Consider the following 20,521-nt stretch of genomic DNA (forward strand, 5'->3'; position numbering starts at 1 on the left):
AAGCCAGCAACAGCAGCTCAGAGACAATAGTTGGCAATACCGGATTCTTTCTTAATTCTCCCTTAGCTGCATTTTGCTTCACACTTGGCTCAGACCGTAGAGTTCGTCAGCGCTCCATCCATTTGCTGGGAGTGGATTGGGACATGCTATGAAAATAACTCCTCTTGGGTTTTGTGCGTTTCACTTACAAACTGTGACTCATGGGGTTTCATGGTGCTGACGGGGATCAGTAAATGGTTTAGGGGGATCAGGAACAGAGATAGGAAGTAGGGCCTTTCTAGCAGCCCTTTATAAAGGCTTCCTCTGACCTGCTTTACAAGCAGGCTGTGGGGCAGCACGTAAAGGGAGGCTGTGCTCCAGTGCTCTTGTCTAAAAGGGAGGTACTGCAGACGTAGAGATAATTAACTTCACACGTACCAGTTAGTGACCATAAATGTATGCCGCTCCCCGCCACCTTATAGATTAATTTTCTGACTCACGGTCATCATTTAAAAATCACAGAATTCCTCGTTCAACCCCTATTTTTACCAGTTTCCACAGGCTGCATGCGAGACTCGGCTGTTGCCTGCTCTGCGTGATATTGAATTGACCTCAGCAGAGCACAGTCTGTGGCTGGGGACAGTCCTCATCGGCTTCCAGGTATGTGCTGGGAGGTGGACAGGCTGTAGGGGGTGGAGGTGCCTTTGGAGGCCGCTGTGCTGGTGTGAAGCCCTCGGTGTTGCAGCTCTGCACGCGTGGGAGCTGGGATGCTGTCGTCCTGCAGCTCTTTCGCGTCGTGATTCTGAGCGGCTGGACTGTCCGAGTGGAGTTTTCTCCGTTGTCAGATGGGGATAATAACGTGTCCCTCCCTGGCTTATTGGAGGGACTGAGCAAGATAACAGCTGCGGAAGGGCCTGAATGCAAGCACAATCCCACTGTGGTTCACTGCATAGCCAGTGCCTGGCACATAGTAGGTGTTCAACAGTCACCAAATGAATGTCAGGACTATTATTTCCCTGCAGAGCTCAAGGGGCTTAGAGTTTTATCTGGGGTTGAGATCAAACCAAAATGCATGTTTTTTAAATTTATTAAGTGTATTTTAACATTTGTCTTATGACAAAAGTTATGTGTCTAAGGGCGTAAGGGTTATAAGGGTCTAAGGGTTATATGTCTACTTCATCGACTTTAAGTAGTGTTGTCTTACCATTTGAAGCAAGGGTAAGCGAACTCTTCAGTAAAGGTGACAGGGATTAAGAAGTATAAATATCCAGCTATAAGAGAGTCATGGGATGTATAAAGTACAGCCTAGGGAATATGGTCAATAATATTGTAATAACTGTGTGTGGTGTCAGATGGGTGCTAGACTTGTGGGGGCGATCACTTTGTAAGGTATATAAATGCCTGATCACTATGCTGTACACCCCAAAGTAATACGCTGTGTCAACTGTATTGAAAAAATAAATTTAAAATATTATTGTTTATTTTAAGCAAGGGTCAGCAGACTTCTCACTCAAGGACCAGGCAGTACATATTTCTGGTTTTGCAGGCCATATCATCCCTTCACAACCTCCCAGACGCTGCCGTTGTAGAGTAAAAGCAGCCCAAGACAGAAGTCAATGAATGGGCATGGCGGTGTGTCAATACAACTTCATTCACGAGAACACACATCGGTCTAGATTCGGCCTGCAGGCTATCATTTACAAACCCCGATTTCCAGGAGGAAGCCCTGATTACAATGATAGAAAAAATTGACTTGTCTAAGAAATGAAAACACATTTATGCAGTAATAATTCTATGTAATTATAATAATAACACTAACATTTGTGTAACACATTAGAGCATGCAAAGCCATATTATTATTCCTATCTTCTTTTTTATAGGTGAGAAAATTGAAGTTCAAGAGGAATTTGTTCCAGGTGTCAGGTTAGTAAGATTCATACCAGGATCCAGGTCCTCTGATTGCAAAGGTAGTGCTTTTTCAGCCCTGTGTTCTCCTGCCACCTCATAGGTCTGCCTGTCTTGGGTCCCTGTGTCTCGGTCACACTGGGGTAGGCAGTTGGCAACTGAAGCCTGGAGGCTTCAGTTTGGGATGTGAGAGAACTGAGAATTTTTATGGGAAGGGTAATTGTTATCTTAAGGGTGATTGCAAGCTTTAAAACAAGTTTATTGTGTTTTAGTCTTTATTATTGTTGCTTTTTGTTATTTTAATGGAATTTTTTCCCTTTTTGGATTTTATATGTTGTTACCCAGGCTTCTAAGTTTGGAGGATAAAGTGGTGAATGTCAGTTCAACTGTGTACTTTAGATAAAAGATACATTTTTCATTAGAACAAAAGTCTCTCTGCCGATGTTTTCCCCATCAACATCAACTGGTGTCCTCAGTATTGTGATGTAAAATTGGATGAAAAGAGCCTATTTACAAGAGAACTTTAATCGCATAGTTTGGCAGCATGTTCTGGCATCCCTGAATTTCTAGTTCCTATAAAATAAAGGCTGGTTACTAAAGGGTTAAATGATTAGCTCATTCTCATGCTGAGTTCTAACACACCTAGGCAGAGCCAGCCAACTCTGCACTTGGTGAAACCCTATTTTTACAACCTGTTGACACAGAAAAACTTTTTAGCATGCCTTGAAGGGCACTGTCAGGTTGGTGACCTCCAAACTTCCTTCCAACTCTGCTGTGATTCTCTGGTGCTTTAAGTCCCTGGTGCTAGAGAGAATGATGTTCTCCAGTCACTCAGACGAGGTTATGTGCGCAAAGTCCCAACAACTGCTGCTTGACACGCAGCAGGTGCTCCATGAATTCTCATGCCCTCTTTAGTGACTTGTCAAGTGACTTTAATATTTAGCTCCACGTGGCGGTGGATTTCATCACTACTGATTGGACAATCACACCACACCAGACTTCACAGCCGCACGTTGTCAGATCCTTGTTGAATTATTTGGGAGGCTGAACAGATGCAATCCTAGATTAGAGATATCCAAACAAGCTTTGCATCTGCTCAGGTATCCAGAAGCCCAAGGCAATGTGAATGTCACCAGCCAGTGTGTCAAGAACAAACAAACATGACAGCCAGAAATCCAGGGAGGTGGCCCCAAATCCCTCCTGTTGCAAATGTGCTTGGTGCCCTTTCTGAAGCGGGTGCTGGATGGAGTGCTTATTGACTGGGCAGCATGAAGTCTTGGTTGACTCACATGTGGGAAATTTCCAACCCCTTGTAAATCATGAGCAATGGCCAGATACAACCGAAAAAGGATGGTTTTTAGAATTTGGTAGGGAAAACCCCCCACAAGCATTTTTCAAATGACGAAGTGAGGTGCAGAAAATAACAGCCTATTTATTTTCTGTGTTCACCATTGGGAATTGAAGACCCCCTTGATGTCCGGTTACTGGTTTCCACTGGTCGATATCGTTATAAAAATGGGTTTTACTTGATTCATTTCTACACTAGCTGCATAAATAGCTTATATTCTCCATATAAGTGAACATATAATAGACTATATTTAAGTGGATTATGTTCTCTATAAGGACAATATCCCACTTCAAAAAGTTTTCTTTTGAATTTCCCTATGTCCAACTTGACGATATTTGAGGGGTTGGAGCTGAGATGGTATTGTTGTCCGATGGGTTAGAAAAGGAGAGAAAGGGGTCGAAAAGGGAGCCAGGCTGAGAAGGAATCCTCATTTTGTCCCTAAGTCATGTTGATTCCCATCATTTCCTAATGTTTTTATTCTTTCTAACGCTCGTCCCATCGCCTCTTGTGCCTACCCACTCACAACCTTGTTTAGCATCATCCAAAAATCAAGATCATAGAACGTTAGAACTAAAAGGAATCTCAGAACTTATTTGGATTAGTTTGAAAACTTAATTTTTCCAGTTGTGGAATACATTTGTCCCATGAAATCTGTAACAGAAGCCCAATAAGAAAGAAGGAGAGGAAAAGAGGAAGGAAGAAAAGAAGGAAGGAAGGAAGGAAGGAGGGCAGGAGTGGGGAAGGAAGGATAAACAAAGAAGGAAGACAGTGGGGATGTTTAGGGCTCTAAAAATCTTTTGAGGAAATAAGTAGGATACATAGATGAGCAGGTCACGGCACTGAAAGCTAACTTGAGCAGATTTTCTGGAGGCATCGGTACAGAATTCATTAGTTTTCTAGTTCCTGGCAATTTAGTTCTCTTCTAGAAATTCCCTAACCCCTGTCTCTGTTTGTTTTGATAATTGCTATCTTCTGATTGACATTCAGCTATTCTAGTCAATAAATTGAATAGTAATCCCTACCCTCACACCAAGCCTGCTGCAGGAAAACAAACCCACAATTTTGAAATTGGCTTATTTTTAGCCAATTTAGCTTATTAAAAAGCTCATTTTATAAACCTGAGGCAATCAGTTTAAAAAGTTTAGGATAACGTAGAAATTCAGGTGTAAGAGAATGTCCAAGGCAATGGGCACATGAAGCAAAATTGTTCTCTGCTTCCCTTTATGTAGTGGGGGGGGTGGTTTGGGAGGAAAGGTGTAGTTCAATGTTATTATGAGGGCCTATAAAGACATCCAATTGGAAAGAGCAAAGAAAATATAAGTATAGTAAGTCAAATATTTAGTTTAGTCAAAAGCATAGAGTGTATTTGTTTAAAAACCTATATGCCACACATTCCTTTTCTTTTCCGCTTTTTCCCCTTTAATCAATCAATAGTAATTTGACCCTGACTTCTAACATGGCAGCTGGAACAGGGCCATTGTGGGAGGGGCAGAGCTCATATATTCCCATTCCTGACAGGGTGTGGATGGGAACTTACCTGGCCAGCTGTTCACAGCACCTCTGAAGGCAGGAAGGTAAATGCTAGCATTGCCTGATATCATTCTTACCGATGAACACTGTGTTGGAAAATTATTTTAAATAATAGAAACCCAAAGTAGACTGGATTGAAAGCAAAAGTGTGCTGTTTTTATTTAGTCAAATGCCTTTGGAAAATGAGCGATTTGTTTTACGATGTTTTGAATTTTTTGTAACTGCGGCAATTTTTTTTTTTTTTGTAAATTCGACAGTAGTATCTGTCACCTGCCTTAGCCCACAACACCTGGTCAGATGTCAGAGGTGTCTGATTGATTTCTTAAAAATGTGGATGTTTGAAAAAGTTTTTAAAGTCTTTACATAGCTGGAAGATTGTATGTTTCTACTAATTTCTGAAATATGAAATGGTATAATACTTAGAATATCTGTATTTTAATAATACGAGTTTACATGTCTCTTTGGCAACATAAGATGGAAATGCTTTGCTTGCCTCTTTCACGAGCATTTCTCTGTTTTTAGATATTGTTTATCATTTAGTTAGTTGTACCCAGCAGCATAGTGTCTACTAGTGTGAAGTTAAAAGTTTATTCACAGCTTATTCATAGTAGCTTTGTAAAAATTATGGAAATTGTAAGGCATGAAATATTTTTGGGATATAATTTTTTCCTTACTATATTGAAGAGAACAATTACTCTTAGAATAGTTTGGGTTGTTAGAAAATCTATTTAGTCTAAACTTTTACATTGACCCAATAAAGGAAACCATATTTTAGTAACTACATTATTTCTAATAGAGTAGAAAATTAGTCCAAAGTTGATTCCACTGTGTAACAGCTCTGTTCATTATGGCTGCCTGCAGAATGTATAAAGTTAATATGAAATAGGAATTATCATCTACTATTTCAAATATTAGAATTATTTACAACAAAAGGGGCAGATGATAGCAAACAAATCCATAAATATTTATTAATGCTCTTGTGTGCTACTGTTTATATTTACTAATGGATTGCAAAGATGAATAAAAATCATGAAATCTACCATCAAAAAAATTATGTTTGGGAAGGAACAATAGAAATATCAAAACAATCACCTTATAGACAGAGTGGTAAGGGGAATAGGAAAATGAACATTGTCTTTCATGTACAGACAAATGAGCATATACATGAATATATACTCTATGACAGCAAGATGAGAAGGCCCATGCAAAAACAAAGGCAGAGGATTTGTCAATATTGAGAGCAAAATTCAAATTTATTGTACAGGTGGCAGACCTCATTCCTTGTATTTGGCCATTGGTACAATAAATTTACACTTGAGAATCAAAATCCTCCTTTTACTTTTTTAGAAGTTAAATGATAAATCACTTGGAAGTATTACAGGCAAAAATATAAATTTTTATTGCTATCGAAGTGAGTTTTTACTTCTTTTTTTTCTGAATGAAATTATTCCTCAGCATCTCCCTCTGTAGCTGCGGCCAGTAGGAGGTGATGTTGGGCACTGTGAATGAGAGTCACGTAGGGTGTGGCACTCTAGGCACAGTGTGGCTGTCCAGGATGGCAGCGTGCCGTAGGAGGAGAGACGGTGGCCTGGAGATCAGACTGAACTGACTGATTTGCACTCCAGCTACGCCACTCCATGGTTGGATGTAAAATAATGGTAATTTCTGACTTATAGGATTGTTTGAAAACTGGAGACATTTGTGAGGTGGCAGGAACATTGTAGGCTCAGATTAAATGGTCACTATTATTACAAAGTCATTTATAATTGGGTTTTATTGATCCCTTGAGCTAAACAGATTTCTGAGGGACCTTACTATTTTAAAAGGTTATTTCAAGTCTGTTTAAAAATAATGATTACTGAGGCCCATTGTGTACAAGTTTTCAAGTTGTAGCCTATTAAGGGAGAGCCTATATCAGCAATCAGCCTTTAGACATAGCCCAACAGAGATTTCTTTGTTTGAAGGATGTTTTCCAGTGTAGATGTAAAGACATATGTGGCATGTTTTTAAAATTACCTAAGGTTGTGTTTTTGAATCACGTTTGAAAGACTAAAAACATCTATTAAAGTGGGAAGATGTTGAAACCAATATATACCATTCAGTTCAAAGCAGTAACTATTTTTTAATGCTTGCTCTGTGCCATCTGTCTGCTGGTAAAAACACAAATAAGAGGCCTACATTTCCATCTTGGAAATATACAATATCCAAAAGCAAAAAGACAAAAGAAAAGACGTTTTATTTGAGAGGGATAGGTTCAAAGTGAGATCTACATAAGATTGTGTCGACACCTCTGGAATCGATTTTCGGGGCAGGGGCTGGGGCAAGGGCTGTTCTGGGAAAGTCATCCCCTTACTTTGGTTCTATAGCAGCTATGGTTCCACACTGTTATGAGAAGGGGCTAAACCTAATGACTTCCAGTCCCTGAGCGCCTTTCAAAATCTGTTATCTCTTGGACAATGTCAAGGACTGACTCAAGTGCCTCAAGTCCTATAGGTTCCAAGTGCCTCAAGTCCTATATGAATTAAAAAGTGAGAATATTAACAAAGGACAAGACCTGTGACAATTTGGAGGTCATACATTCTGTCACAGAACATTCAGGGAGAGCACAGACACATTTCTTAAGTAGAACCAGCAGAAGGAGGAGATGGATTGATGTTTTCTTGGTTGTAACTTGACCGTGGTATCCTGTGATTTTATTTCACCTGAATAAAGGAAGTTCTCCCATGAACTGGGCAGAGCTTTAACCCCCAATAGATGTGTTTAAGTCCTAATCCCTAGTAATGGTGAATGTGATCCTATTTGGAAATAGGATCTTGGCAGATGCAATTGAGTTAAGATGAGGTCCCACTACTGGATTAGAGTGGGTGTTAACCCAAATGTCCTCACAGGAAAAGGGGTAGTTGGGCGCACACGCAGAAGACAGAGGAAAAACACATGCAAAGATGGAAGCAAAGATGATGCCTCTACAAGCCCAGGAATGCCTGGCAGAGAGGCATGAAACATTTTCCCCGGGAGCCTCCAGAAGGAACCAATCCCGCCGACACCTTGGTTTTGAACACCTGGCCTCCGTAACTGAGGGAGAAGAAATTTGTGTTGGTTAAGCCACCTGGACTATGGTCATTTGTTAGGGCAGCCTGAGCAAAGTAATTCACACCACTGATGGAAATAGATTCCTCTCTGCATCATCATCAAAATCAATATCGATATGCCAGGATAACAAAGGCCCGGTTTGCTAGTTTTTAATAGCATACTGAATAACTGTATGGGTTGTAGCTTGGGTATTTAAAATAAGAACTGTCTATTTACCTGTTTTCCTCTGATCATCATTTTCTCTCTCACTCTCTCGTTATTTGTTCTAGACTGTCATCAGTTTCATGATGGATTGTCTCATTGCAGCAAACTCCAAATTTTGCTTTGACTTTTTTCAAGAGATAAGCAAAAACAGTGGTTCTAAAAACATCTTCTTCTGTCCTCTGAGCCTCTCAGCTGCCCTTGGCATGGTCCGTCTGGGGGCCAGAAGTGACAGCGCACATCAGATTGACCAGGTGTGGATGCGGTAACCCGGGGTCCACTCTGAAAGTTGACCCTAATCCCTGTGTGTAGAATGAATGGGTGAAAGCGACAAGAGCAACTGCCCCTTAAACTACAGGCTCCTGAGGTTGGACTTACACTTCCCGGGATCTAGCACATAGCACAGGGGTTATCTCTGAACACAGCCGCTGTCTCTAATACAGAGGAGTGTCTTCTCGGATTAAGGCAGCATGTGTTTAGGGTTATTCTACTTTCCTGATTTACTTTAATTTTGGTATGTCATTCCTTTAGCCAAGCTTAGCTTTAGAGTGTGATTGGCATCCTCCAGGTCAGGTTTGAGACCTATTTTTCTCCAGGCACTTGGAGAAAACCTACCCCTGATTGGGGGTAGGTGCACCGCTGGCCTCCCACCTGGCTACGAGGCCCTGGATAATGAATCTCCACCTGTCCTCACTTGATAGATGTGAAGCAGCAAACCAGCATCGTCAGATGTGTGGTATTTGAACCACCTGTGTGTGATTTAAAAATCTTTAGTAGCCATATTAGAAAAGTAAAAAGAAATTGGTGAGACTAATTTTAATAATCCAGTTTATTTAACTCAGTACCTCCAAATATTATCATATCAACATGTATTCGATTAAAATTTAAATGAGATGTTTCACATTCTTTTTTTTTTTCTATTAAGTCTTCAAAATCCGACATGTATTTCCAAAGTGAATTTGGACTGGCTCAGTAGCCACACGCGGCTCAGGGACGGCGGGCAGCCTTTCAGTTTGGTCACAGTGGCGGTTACATGTCGCAAGGGGGTGGGGGCGGCGCCCAGTGGTGGAAACCTCACAACCCAAGTCAGAAGAAATAGCCACTTTCCTTTAAACTGTTGCTGATTGTTTTGTTTGACTCCTGGATCACAGTCATTGTCACATCATAAAAACGTTCCTGGAGCTCTCCGGACTTCGCGCTGTTCATGTTGTCTTAGAGACCCTGTGCCATTGTCACGCAGGTCCTGCACTTCAACGAATTTTCCCAGAGTGAAGGCAAAGCGGGGGGCCCCTGTCTGAGAGACGAAGAGCGGGAGGTGCTGGCCCACAGCTCGCAGGAAGGGTCGAAAGGAGCCGCTCCGCAGGTGAGTCACTGTCGGCTCCTGCCCTGGCCCTCATGGGCTGCTCTCACTGGCTGTCCTGTCGGTGCCGATGGGTGCTTAGTTCCTGACTGTCATCGACTGCTCCGGCAACAGCAATAACCCCATGTGGCCCGCAGTTCCTTTCTGTTAGTGCGTCTCGTTTGTTCTGGGTTGTACGCTACTTTCCTAAAGAGTAGGGTCTAGTATCTTTTGTTCAGGAATAAGAAGCTTAGCTCAAAGCCCCATTAAGCACCTGCTTTTTCAGGCCTGGCTGAGGATGAAAGGCAGGGGGTGGTGGGCATCAGCTGTGGGATTCTAACTGTCTCCCCTCCACTTTTGCCTGTTTTATTTCTTGCTGAAATCTGCACTGACACACGCAACTTTTATTGGTTGTCTCATACCAGGGGCAGGAATGATATTCTCCAGGTTATCAATCCCTCAAACTTAAAAAGTTGAAGAGGAAGGTGGAGAGAAGATGGTCTCTTTCTTGTATCTTTTGAATGTGGATAAAAATGGGGTGCACAGACCTGAAGCATAAGGAGCCTTGCAGAGCCCCGCAGATGCAGTTTTCATGGAGGACCTCCCACCTCCGGGACCTTTCTGCTCTCTTTCTCCTTCTCTTCTTGTCTCGCTCCCCCACATGGTAACAAAGCCAAATGACAACTTGCTTTTAGCTGATTAAGATCACATTTTGTGTCTTCTTTTGTTAGGTGGGGTCTTCTGAGGATGAAAGTACACGTCTCAGTTACTGCTTTGGGCAGCTTCTCTCCAGATTAGATAGAATCAAAGCTGATTACACCCTGAGTATTGCGAACAGGCTTTATGGAGAGCAGGAATTTCCAATCTGTCCGGTGAGTTGGGCAAGAATGCCATTTCAAGCTCTCTGGGAAGGTACTGCGTAAAAATCACACGCCATCCGGAACACAAACCTCTTCGACAGGATATGCATGGTGGACTGGTGGGAGGTCCACACCTGCTGGGCCCTCCTCCCAGTTTTCAACTGGAACAGCCTAGGAGGCTTCTTGTGAGTGGAAAAAGGGTCACGTGACTCATGGCCTTCAGAGTGTGTGTGGGTTTGGTAATGCTGTTCTCTGCTGGGACCTCTTTCCCAGTCAGGGGGCCTGGTAGATGGACTTGGTAGCTCTCCTTCCTGTTGTCCCATCCTCACCCCCACCTTCCAAGGCTCTTCCCTGAAATCACCTTTGGTTCTACCAACAGGCCACCCTCCCCTGCTGGAGAAATGGCAATCCCTTAAGAAGTGGGATAGTGTAGCAGAAGGAGACTGGATTTGGAGCTAAAAGGGCACATTTCTTGTCTCTGTGGCTACACTGCTGTGTCCCCAGAGCAAGCTTCATCTGAATCCAGGCTTCAGTCTCCTCTGTCACCACTAGAAGGAGCCACATCCATGGCAGTAAACTGGAGGGGTGTGGCCAATGATAAATGCACGGCAGCTGGTTAGGGCTGGCCTAGTAAGGGAAGGGGTAGCCCACTTTGACCAACAGAACTAGTTTCCTTACAATGAAAATGAGACTTTTACACACTGTTCTTTTAAAGCTGGCTTTACTGAGATATACATGCACATATCATACAATTCACTTAATAAAAATGTATACATCAACGGTTTGGGTATACCACATTTTTAGTTTTTGACAAAATTGTATAATATCTATAACATAAAAATATCTACTTTAATTATTTTTAAATATACAATTCAGTGGCATTAATTACATTCACAGCGCTGAGTCATCATCACCCGATTTCTAAAACTTTTTTGTCCCCTCAATCAGAAACTCTGTAACCATTAAGCAGTTTTAATTTTTTAAAATAGAAACAATTTACAGCTAAGTCATCAAGTTACTTGATCTGCGTCTTGCGATGTCTCCACAAATGGAATGTCCAAACACAAGGACGCCTGGCAGGAAGGCCGAGTGCCATTGCAACTGGACTGGCCCATAAATGAGCATTCTGTATGCTCAGCTGGCACCATAGCAACCGCAGAGGCTCTGGCTAACTGGACTGGGGGCAGATAGAGACTAACGTGCATCTGGGGTGAACTGCTCGACTGCCAACTGTTAGCGTAATTGTAGGATTCCGTCCCACCTTTTCCATTTATTCCGATTTGACAGGAGTACTCAGATGGTGTGATTCAATTTTATCACACGACCATCGAAAGTGTTGACTTCCGGAAAGACACGGAAAAATCCAGACAGGAGATTAACTTCTGGGTGGAGTCTCAGTCCCAAGGTAAGAAAGCCCAAATGCACTGTCGCTGGCCTGCCTTCCCATCTCACAGCGGACAGGTCAGGCCCGCTTTCAGATCCCCCGTCTTCAGGGACCAGACGCCCCTGTGTGTGTCCAGCGCTTCTTGCGCATGTTTCAAACAGTCGCAATGCTTAGGCACGATAGTTACTGATTGTCACTCTCTGCTCCATGGTTGTATGGGCGATGTGCCTTTCAAACAAGCACAATGCCCAGCAGGATGTTAACTACATTCATTTCTTTTAAAGGGCCAGTAACGAGATTGTGAGGAGAATGTAGTTATTCAGAGGGACGTGGAAACAATAAAAGCCTTATTCTTATCAGCAGTTCACTAGAAAGAAACACAGGTGTTCTGAGTGAAGGGGCATTTACCAAGAGCAATGAGTGGTAAAAATTTGAGTTCACCATAAATGCAATTATTTTTAAATATGAAACTCCCCTTCCAACTTTATCCAGATCCCAGCATGATGGAAGTCTCTAAATGGACTGTGTGAACACGAGCAACACCCCTCCTCCCCCCCCCCCCCCCCCGTCACATGTCACAATTAAACAAAATCAGCCTCCTTGCCTTGCTTGTTTGCAGCCCAGTTCATCAAATACACTTGCCTGGCTACCAAAAGCCTCAGCCATGACCCCTCTGAGCATTGCTCTTCTCTACCCTCCACTCTTCATCGTCCTCTTTCTAGTGATTTCTTCAGTGTAACTCACTTACGTGGCTGTTCCAAAAAGCACATAAGTTGGGCTACATTGGAATATATCAATCTGTATACATTACCTATCTCTTGCCTCTGAGCGTAATTTGGAGGAGTGTGGAGTTCTTCACTGCTGTGATGTTTGCATTAAAAACAAAACAGAAACTGCAGGAAACTGGGGCTGATGGCTAAATAGGTTAAATGATCTTGGTGTTGATGAGCTTTCTGGTTCTCAGGAGCCACGTCTGTAAAATGATGGAGTGAGATGTCTCACTTCCATAAAATTCCATAATTCGTATTTTCTTTAGTAAATGGAACCACAAGTTCACGTTCTAGATAGCTCCTTTTCATAGGTTCTGTTTCCAGTTTCAATATTTCTGATGCTGTGCATGCTCTCGTTAGAGTTTAGTAGGTCCTTTTGAGACTGACCACTCCCATTTTTTGAACCACACCAGGGTTTTCAGCACTGAACATTCACTTGCCCACAGAATAAAAACTCATCTTTCCTCTAAAATATCCACTGGCATTGGAATTTGACTGTCATATTAGAAATACTTGGGACCCCATCTCTTGGACTTATAAGCATACAACAAAAATATAACAAAAATAATTTAGCACATTTAAAAACTATTCTTTAATTGAGGTATAGGGAGCTTTAAATCTACAATATCTATTTCAGTGTCTTCTATTTACTTATAATTAATGCATAAAGTCACATTGCCTTAGTGAGAACCCATGCAAGTATAAAAGTTTTCAGATTTACACGGTGAATGAAGAACAGAAGGAAGCCAGAGGAGGTTGAAGACAGGGAGCATGTCTTTTAAAAGATGTCTCTGATTGTAGACTGGAGGACAGGTAGCAGGTGGACAGGAGTGGATGGATGTAGGTGCTAATGGCAGAGTGAGAGCGTCACTGCAGAAGACCTGGAGGGAGGTGCTGGTGGCTTGGACCACGTGGTGGTCGTGGCAATGGTGAGAGGTGGAGGGATGTGAGAGATACTAAGCGGTAGACCAGAAGGATTTTACCAAATGCTTGAATAGAGGATGGATTGTTTAATGAGAGTCTAAAAGTCACCAGGAATGACCTATAACATTTTAACATGAAATCTTAATTCTTTCAAATGAAAAGCAGCTCTGACCAATGTGGCTCACTTGGTTCGGCATCAGATGGCATCAAAAATAAAAAAAACCAAAATAAAATCTAAAATGAAAAGCAGAGTCTATGAGCTCAAATAAAGAAATCACCTTTCTGACATGCCATTCATGTCTCCTTACAACAGAGGTCAAACGTTTTAATGTACTTTTTCAAGCAAAGATTTTCCTACATGAGGATATGCCCTATCTCCTGTCTTGCTAACACTGGCTTCGGGCTGGGCTCCCCCTGCCTGGCCTTTCCTTGGGGGAGACACCCAAACGCCAAAATTATTTTTCCTCACTTCTTCCCCATGCCACAAAAACTCCCATACCTTCAGGGTTGCACTCAGTTGCCAAGAGGAAAGCTGGTTCACTAAAAGACTTTACGCTAAGGTACGAATATTTAGTTTCTTCTTAGCTAACTTTCCCAGAGTCGATGATGATGAAATAAGGTATTGTTATGAGATTTAAGTGGAAATCTTCTTGAGGTGGAAGGGTCTTCTCATCTTAAGGCCTAGGCATGCATTCAAGTCATGGCATTGGTGACTCGGTGTTGTGAGGCAGAAAAGGGTATGTGCTGAAAATGAACTATGCCAGCTAGCCATGGGCTCTCCCAGTCTGCCTTAGGGCTGTGTTACTGTGGAAGGAGCCCAGAGCTGAGCCAAGAGTCGGAAGGATGGTTCTGGGACGGGTCTCAGCCAGCTTTCCTGCTTTGTGGCTGTGTGGCCTCATCTCTCATGGGCTGTAGTTTCTTCTCCTATAGAGAAGAGATAACAATATCTATTTCTCATGATTGATGTCAGATGGAATGAGAGAGGGCATGGGAAAGTCCTTATAACATAGGTTTTATATCATTGCCTCGTACATTTAGATGCATTTTTGTTTATATGTAAGCATGTATATGCTGCTGTGATGAGTGTGTGAGACAGAAAGTTTACACAATAACCCTTTCTCTCCAGGATGTTATAATGTAATTAGGTGGCAAGATCTCTACTCTGAAGGATAAATCAGGGCAGACGACATCTGAAGCCATGCTCCACTCACAGTGATAGGGAGAAAGTCCCTCAGCAACTGGCCTCTGAAGTGTTTCCCTCCCTCTCCTCAGCTCCCAACCTAACCTCCACTCCTACCCCACCCAGGACTCTGAGTGGTTTGTTTTTCTAGGGTTAGTTCTTGAATGAGACACTCTCTAGCTATGGGGATGTTAAGCTGCTTAAAAAGTATATCTGTCTACATAAATACTTTTGGTGCAACTCATATTCAAGGTATTCTCTGGAAAAAAAAATTTCTCAGGTAAAATCAAGGACCTCTTCAGCAAGGACACCATTAACAACTCAACTGTGCTTGTGCTGGTGAACGCGGTATACTTCAAGGCCAAGTGGGAGAAATACTTTGAAAGTGAAAACACAGTTGACGCACCTTTCTCTCTGAATGAGGTACTACATCAGAGCACGTGGCTTCCTAAATGGTCCCCCCTCAGTTTCCACTGAGAACGGTTTGCTGTATGTACACGCAAATCTAAGACTTAGGCCTCTGGGCTGCAGCTTCCATTTATAACAAGAACACTTTTGCTATTAACAAAAATCAGTGTCTGAAGTTTATTGAGCATTTTCTGTTTGTTATTTCATTTGTTCCTTAAAATCACATTATGAAAATGGATGTTATTATTATTACTCCTACTAAGGAGCTGAGGGGAGAAACTGCAAAGGTGAAGTTACCTAGCCAAACCCATGCATTAGGATTCACATCTGTGTTGGCCTGAAAAGACCCATGTTCTAAGCCGCCAGGCTGCAGAATGGACGGAAAGGGAGGCGTCAGATCCCAGGGTAGCACTTGGCAGCTATGCCATTCTCAAGGGCTCCACATTCTCATCTGTACACTGACGGTCCCCCCCACACTGCGAGGTTATTATGCGGTTTAAGAAGTCTGGGGCTGCCCTTTCCTGGGATGGAAGTCTGTGGGACAGGTGTTGACATTTACTGTGTAGACGATCATCATTTAACCAAGGGTCCTATTGGCCCTGTAGGGCGGTGATTCAGTCCAGTGGGGACAGGAGTCATATGAGGCCACGAGGTCAGGGTGGCTGAGGAATAAAAGACAGAGAGAGAGCTGCAGGGCTTGCCTCTGGCAGCTAGGCTGTGGGTAGGTGCCCGGACAATCTACCAACAAATGGTCTTGGGAGCTGAGAAACCCATTAAAACCACAGGAAGAGGAAGTGTTGGCAAAGTAAGGGCCAGCTGACCAGTGGGCACATGATTTATAAGGCTGGGTCACTAGTGTGGCTCAGAATGTCTGGTGAAGGCCACATCTTAAGGGACCTTTGTTTTCAGGGAGGACGGGGACCGGGTGAGTTTGTGAGCTTATCCTGGCAGTCCTGTGACTTTCTTCCTTGTTTGCTGCAGAGCGAAGAGAAGACTGTGAAGATGATGAACCAAAAGGGTGTATTTAGAGTGGGCTTCATCGAGGAGGTGAGGGCACAGATCCTTGAAATGCAATACATCCAGGGCAAGCTCAGCATGTTCATCCTCCTGCCATCTCACTCTGCGGATAACCTGGAGGGGCTGCGGGAGGTAAACCTTCGTTTTCCTGTCTCTCTAACGTGTCTCGTTACAGGTCTTCAGAGAGAGCACCATCTACCACCTACCCTCCTGAGGCAGGGTGATGCCCGGGCAGTCGGAGCTCAGCAAAGACTATATAAGACTTTGAATCCGATGACTTCCTTGTCATATTTACTCCTCATTTGCTAGAAAAGAACAAATGCCAAATGTGGAGGCCAGAGCTTCCCACTCTAATCTCGCTGTGCTCTGTAACCATATTTTTTTCTAGATCATGGAATCTGGATGGGGAGTAACTTGAGAATTGCTACAGATGAAATAGCTTTTCCTTCTCCCTGAATATCCTGACTGCTGGCCTCTTTGCAGACTGTTTTGCTGTAGCTCAGTTAAAGACTCTGTAGCTGAATCCTGCTTTGGGGTGCTTGTGCCTTGAGAGCAATGGAGGTTCTGATACTGGAATAGGTTGCTTGGGATATGGGAATTAACAAAGGCTGCAGAAGCTCAGCTGCATGTCCTGTGGGCTGAAGAGACAGAGACAGAGGGAGGGAGAAAGTGAGAGAGAAACACTGGATAGTAATTACAGTAATAACCATTATTCAAAATTTACTATGTGCCTGCACTAGGTTAAGTACTTTAACTGCGTTATTTTGTTTAATCCTTGAAGAGTCTAATGGCCTTATCTCTGTTTTATAGAAGAGATTGAATTTCCAATGTCAAGGCTTGGTCATGCTCACTCAGCTTAATCAGCTGAGCTTTGCTGGGCTTTGAACACTAGTCTGTCAGACCCCAAGGAACACTGCAACTCAACTTGTCCTGCAACTCCTATAGAGAAAAGAGGTTTGCTGGGGGGAGGTTTAAATGAAATCAGAGTATGCTGAGGTGTAGGAAGAGAACTTGAAGGTTGTTACCGACTGTTGATGTACTCTCAGGCCCTGAGAAGTAATTGGGGCTTTCTTTGCAGGCTCATAATCTGACCCTCAATATATTTTGTTCCTCTTGCAGCTTGAAAGGAATATCACCTATGAAAAAATAGTGGCCTGGAGCAGTTCAGAAAATATGTCAGAAAAAAGAGTAGCTGTCTCCTTTCCCCAGTTCACCCTGGAAGACAGCTATGATCTCAATTCTATTCTCCAAGACATGGGCATCACGGATGTCTTCGATGAAAAGAAGGCTGATCTTACTGGAATCTCTCCAAATCCCAGGTTGTACCTGTCCAAGGTTGTCCATAAAACCTTCGTGGAGGTGGATGAAAATGGTACCCAGGCCGTCGGAGCCAGTGGGGCCGTTGGCAACGTAATGTCCGCACCATCCTGGGAGACCTTTAATGCCAATCACCCTTTTCTCTTTTTCATCAGACACAACAAAACCCAAACCATTCTCTTCTACGGCAGGGTCTGCTCCCCTTGAAAGGAGCACACCGTCTAGTACCGGGGAGCTGGAAGAACATGGCCATGCAATGTGCCCCTGGCCCGACGTGGCCATTTGCGCTTTCGCTACTATCTAAAGCCGGTGGAATTTCGTCACAGCACCATGCTCCCTTCCTCCAGCCACTGGCCTGGGCTTTTCCCGCTCTTTTTCTCACCCTGTAGCTGGTTTTCATCTAAGTCCATTAGCATCGAAGGGCCCTTGCTCCCTCCCTCACCTCTCACCACCCTGAGCTTTCAAGCATGTAAAAAAAGTTTACCCTCTGTGACCTGAAGGTCAACATCATTGAGAATGATACTGTCTTTAAGTTACCTACCTCCTCATGAGGGAACCCTGAAAGTTCAAATCATTAGACCCCTTCCAGGACATGGCAAATTCAGAAACCACTTTAACATGGGTGGCAAGAGAGAATGTTTAAATGGAATGTGCTTTGGAAACTTGGCTCTGTTTCTACGGCAGTTAAAACTGTGGTGCATCACTGGGCAAGATGCATCCTCCTCTTCTATCTTCTACTGCCTGAAAGATGTCCTGTAAGGGGCTTCTCACTTGGGAGGAAGCAGGGCTTGGGGGTGGATTTCAGCAAGAGCTCAAAGGTGTAAAACTGTACCAACCAGCATCCATTTTGCACAGAGAATATTTCCTATGAATTTGGCCATGTTTGGGTTTGTATATTGGTCTACTTTCCTTGTTTGGAGCATCAGAGTCAGGCCACACGTGGAGAAACACACTGTAACCGTCCAGCAGAGCTACACTAGATTGGGAGCTCTTGATTCTTCGATTTTTTCCCACCCGCAAGACTGACCCTTCAATAAGACAGGCAGAGGCGCTGCTGTAACTGCTAGAAAACCAACCAGAGCATGAAACTCCGGGGAGAGAATGCCTCCACGTTTAGCTCAGTTTCCTCTGTCCAGCAATGTTGCAGGACAAGCACAGCAAAGGAGATGTCAAAACAGTTGATTCATTATGCCGACTAGCCAGCTCTTTAATTCCAGGCTCTGGACCTTCTGTTTTATTTCACCCCAAGTCCTCCCTATGATTCCATACATAATCTACTGCATATCTCCCCTTCAAACTCCACCCCCTCCCGCCAGTTTTTCCTGGAGCTGCCCAGAACATGTGTGGTTTCTTCCCCGATGCTGTGTACTTCTCTTTATTACAGTGTCATTAGCCTGTGGCACAGGCCTGTACCTGGGGTGGCAGGTGGAGGGAGAGTGTAGTTGTCTCAGTGGATTCCTTTGTTCCACAGCTGAATGCCAACTTCATCCACGTTGCTCACGCTGCATTCTTGTCTTCCCCAAGCCACTGTCTTGCTCTTTTCTTTTACTCAATAAAAATTACACAAAACTTACCCCATATATGTGCACCTTTCACCAATGTATTCTCTATCCTTAATATTTAATTTAAATATTCTCATATTCTAATACATCATTTCCCTTCTAAATAATGTTATTCATAACATGCATCCAAACAGTGTTTTAGCTAGAGGTGGGAGAGAAGGATTTAAGAAGCAACCAAATAAATGCATAACAGTGGGGCTGATAGAAACCGGCTGACGTTCCATTGGTACACATACGTTCTAACTACATCAATCCATACCCAAGGTGAGAAAGCGGGCAAAAGCTACAGCGTTATGAAAAAAATAGTGTCAAATAAGGAAGGGATATATCATGGTACAGGCAAAAAATGAGACTTCAGAAAAAGATTTATGGCAAGAATTAGAAGATCAATAGGATTTAAGAGGCACAGAAAGAAGGCAGGACAGCTATGGAATTGGAAGGGGACTCCATGAAGATAAACTGTGGTGAGATGTGAGAGAACGGAATGAAGTATAAGAAGACCGGGAGGGAACTAAAACTGCAACAGCAGAATTTAAATAGATTTTAAAGGCAAGAAAGAAGCAAAACTGATGCACTGGAAAATTTAGTGATGAATAGGGTGTGTGTGTCTCTCTTAGAATGGGTAGGGAATAATAGGAGGGGTATTGGTAGATACAGAGAGAGAGCAGAAAGTACACCCAGGAATGATGGTGTTTCTGAGAAAGGAAGCAGATTAATTGGCATGAAATCAATAATCAAAGATAGAATTGAAAAAAACTTTGTGAACTTGGATAGTCACCTCATTACAATGATTTCCAAGAAAAATAGGCAAAGATGGACTTCCTCAGAACCTTTAAAAATTAAAAAAAAAGGTTGTGAAAACAATTCTATTAGCATTTGAGCAAAAAAGAAAATGTACTTATAAAGAATAAACAATCAGATGGGCCTCAGACATTTGTGTTAAATTTCTGATGAAAATGAAACCTAGGGTACAAGTTTGAGGGGAAAATATGTGATTAAACAATTTCCCACTGAGTCAATTTGTAAATGCGACAGAAAGCCCTTCTCCGATATAGTTTTGCATGTGTGAGTGTAATATGTTTAATCCCCCCACCTAGCACCGTGCTATAAAGATTGTAGGAACTGGAATTAAATTCTTGCTGCTTTGAGCACAATCCAATGCAGCCAAAGATTCCAAAAAATCAGTAAAGAAATTCTGTCAGAGAAAAGATGACTTCAACTGACAATCAAAGGAAGAAGGGAAATTCTTAATTTGAATTTAAATGGTGTCCCAAAATTGTTGGCAGCAGGGACACTTCTCATTAGGAGGGATTTTTTCCTTTTTTTACGTTGGGTCCAGGTATGGGGTGAGTTTCAGTATCCAGAATAAGATTGCAGCTTTGAAATCGCTGAATTGGAACATAATGCCTAATATTTATTGCTTACTTATTATACTTATTGTGAACTGGTATTGATCGAAGACCTTGATATATATCAGCCCATTTAATGCTCTCCATCATTCAGAGAGGTAAATTATTGTTATTAGTCACATTTAACAGATGAGGAAACTGAGGTGCAGAGAGATGAAGCCATTTGTGTGAGATCTCTCAGGTGGCAAATTGTTGAACAAGGACTTGAACCAGGCTGTTGGACTGGACATTGTAATGTGGATTACTAACCACGGCTTTGTCTATCCTTCCAAGTAGAAATCAAGAATACAAGAAGTCA

At 42.8% G+C, this 20,521-nt stretch overlaps 1 protein-coding gene across 1 annotated transcript; it reads left to right on the top strand.

The window, feature by feature from the left end:
- Nucleotides 1-330: 330 nt before the first annotated feature.
- Nucleotides 331-18,820, top strand: SERPINB12 (serpin family B member 12). Its single transcript, XM_045187886.2, has 10 exons — nt 331-435; nt 532-639; nt 1,860-1,902; nt 8,122-8,307; nt 9,294-9,416; nt 10,124-10,264; nt 11,540-11,657; nt 14,791-14,933; nt 15,900-16,067; nt 17,055-18,820. The coding sequence occupies exons 4-10, from the start codon at nt 8,137-8,139 to the stop codon at nt 17,457-17,459; spliced, it is 1,269 nt and encodes a 422-aa protein (XP_045043821.2). The 5' UTR covers nt 331-435; nt 532-639; nt 1,860-1,902; nt 8,122-8,136; the 3' UTR covers nt 17,460-18,820.
- The last annotated feature ends 1,701 nt before the right edge of the window (nt 18,821-20,521 follow it).

This window comes from Desmodus rotundus, chromosome 10 (genome assembly GCF_022682495.2).
Source record: "Desmodus rotundus isolate HL8 chromosome 10, HLdesRot8A.1, whole genome shotgun sequence".
Classification (NCBI taxonomy): Eukaryota; Metazoa; Chordata; class Mammalia; order Chiroptera; family Phyllostomidae; genus Desmodus; species Desmodus rotundus.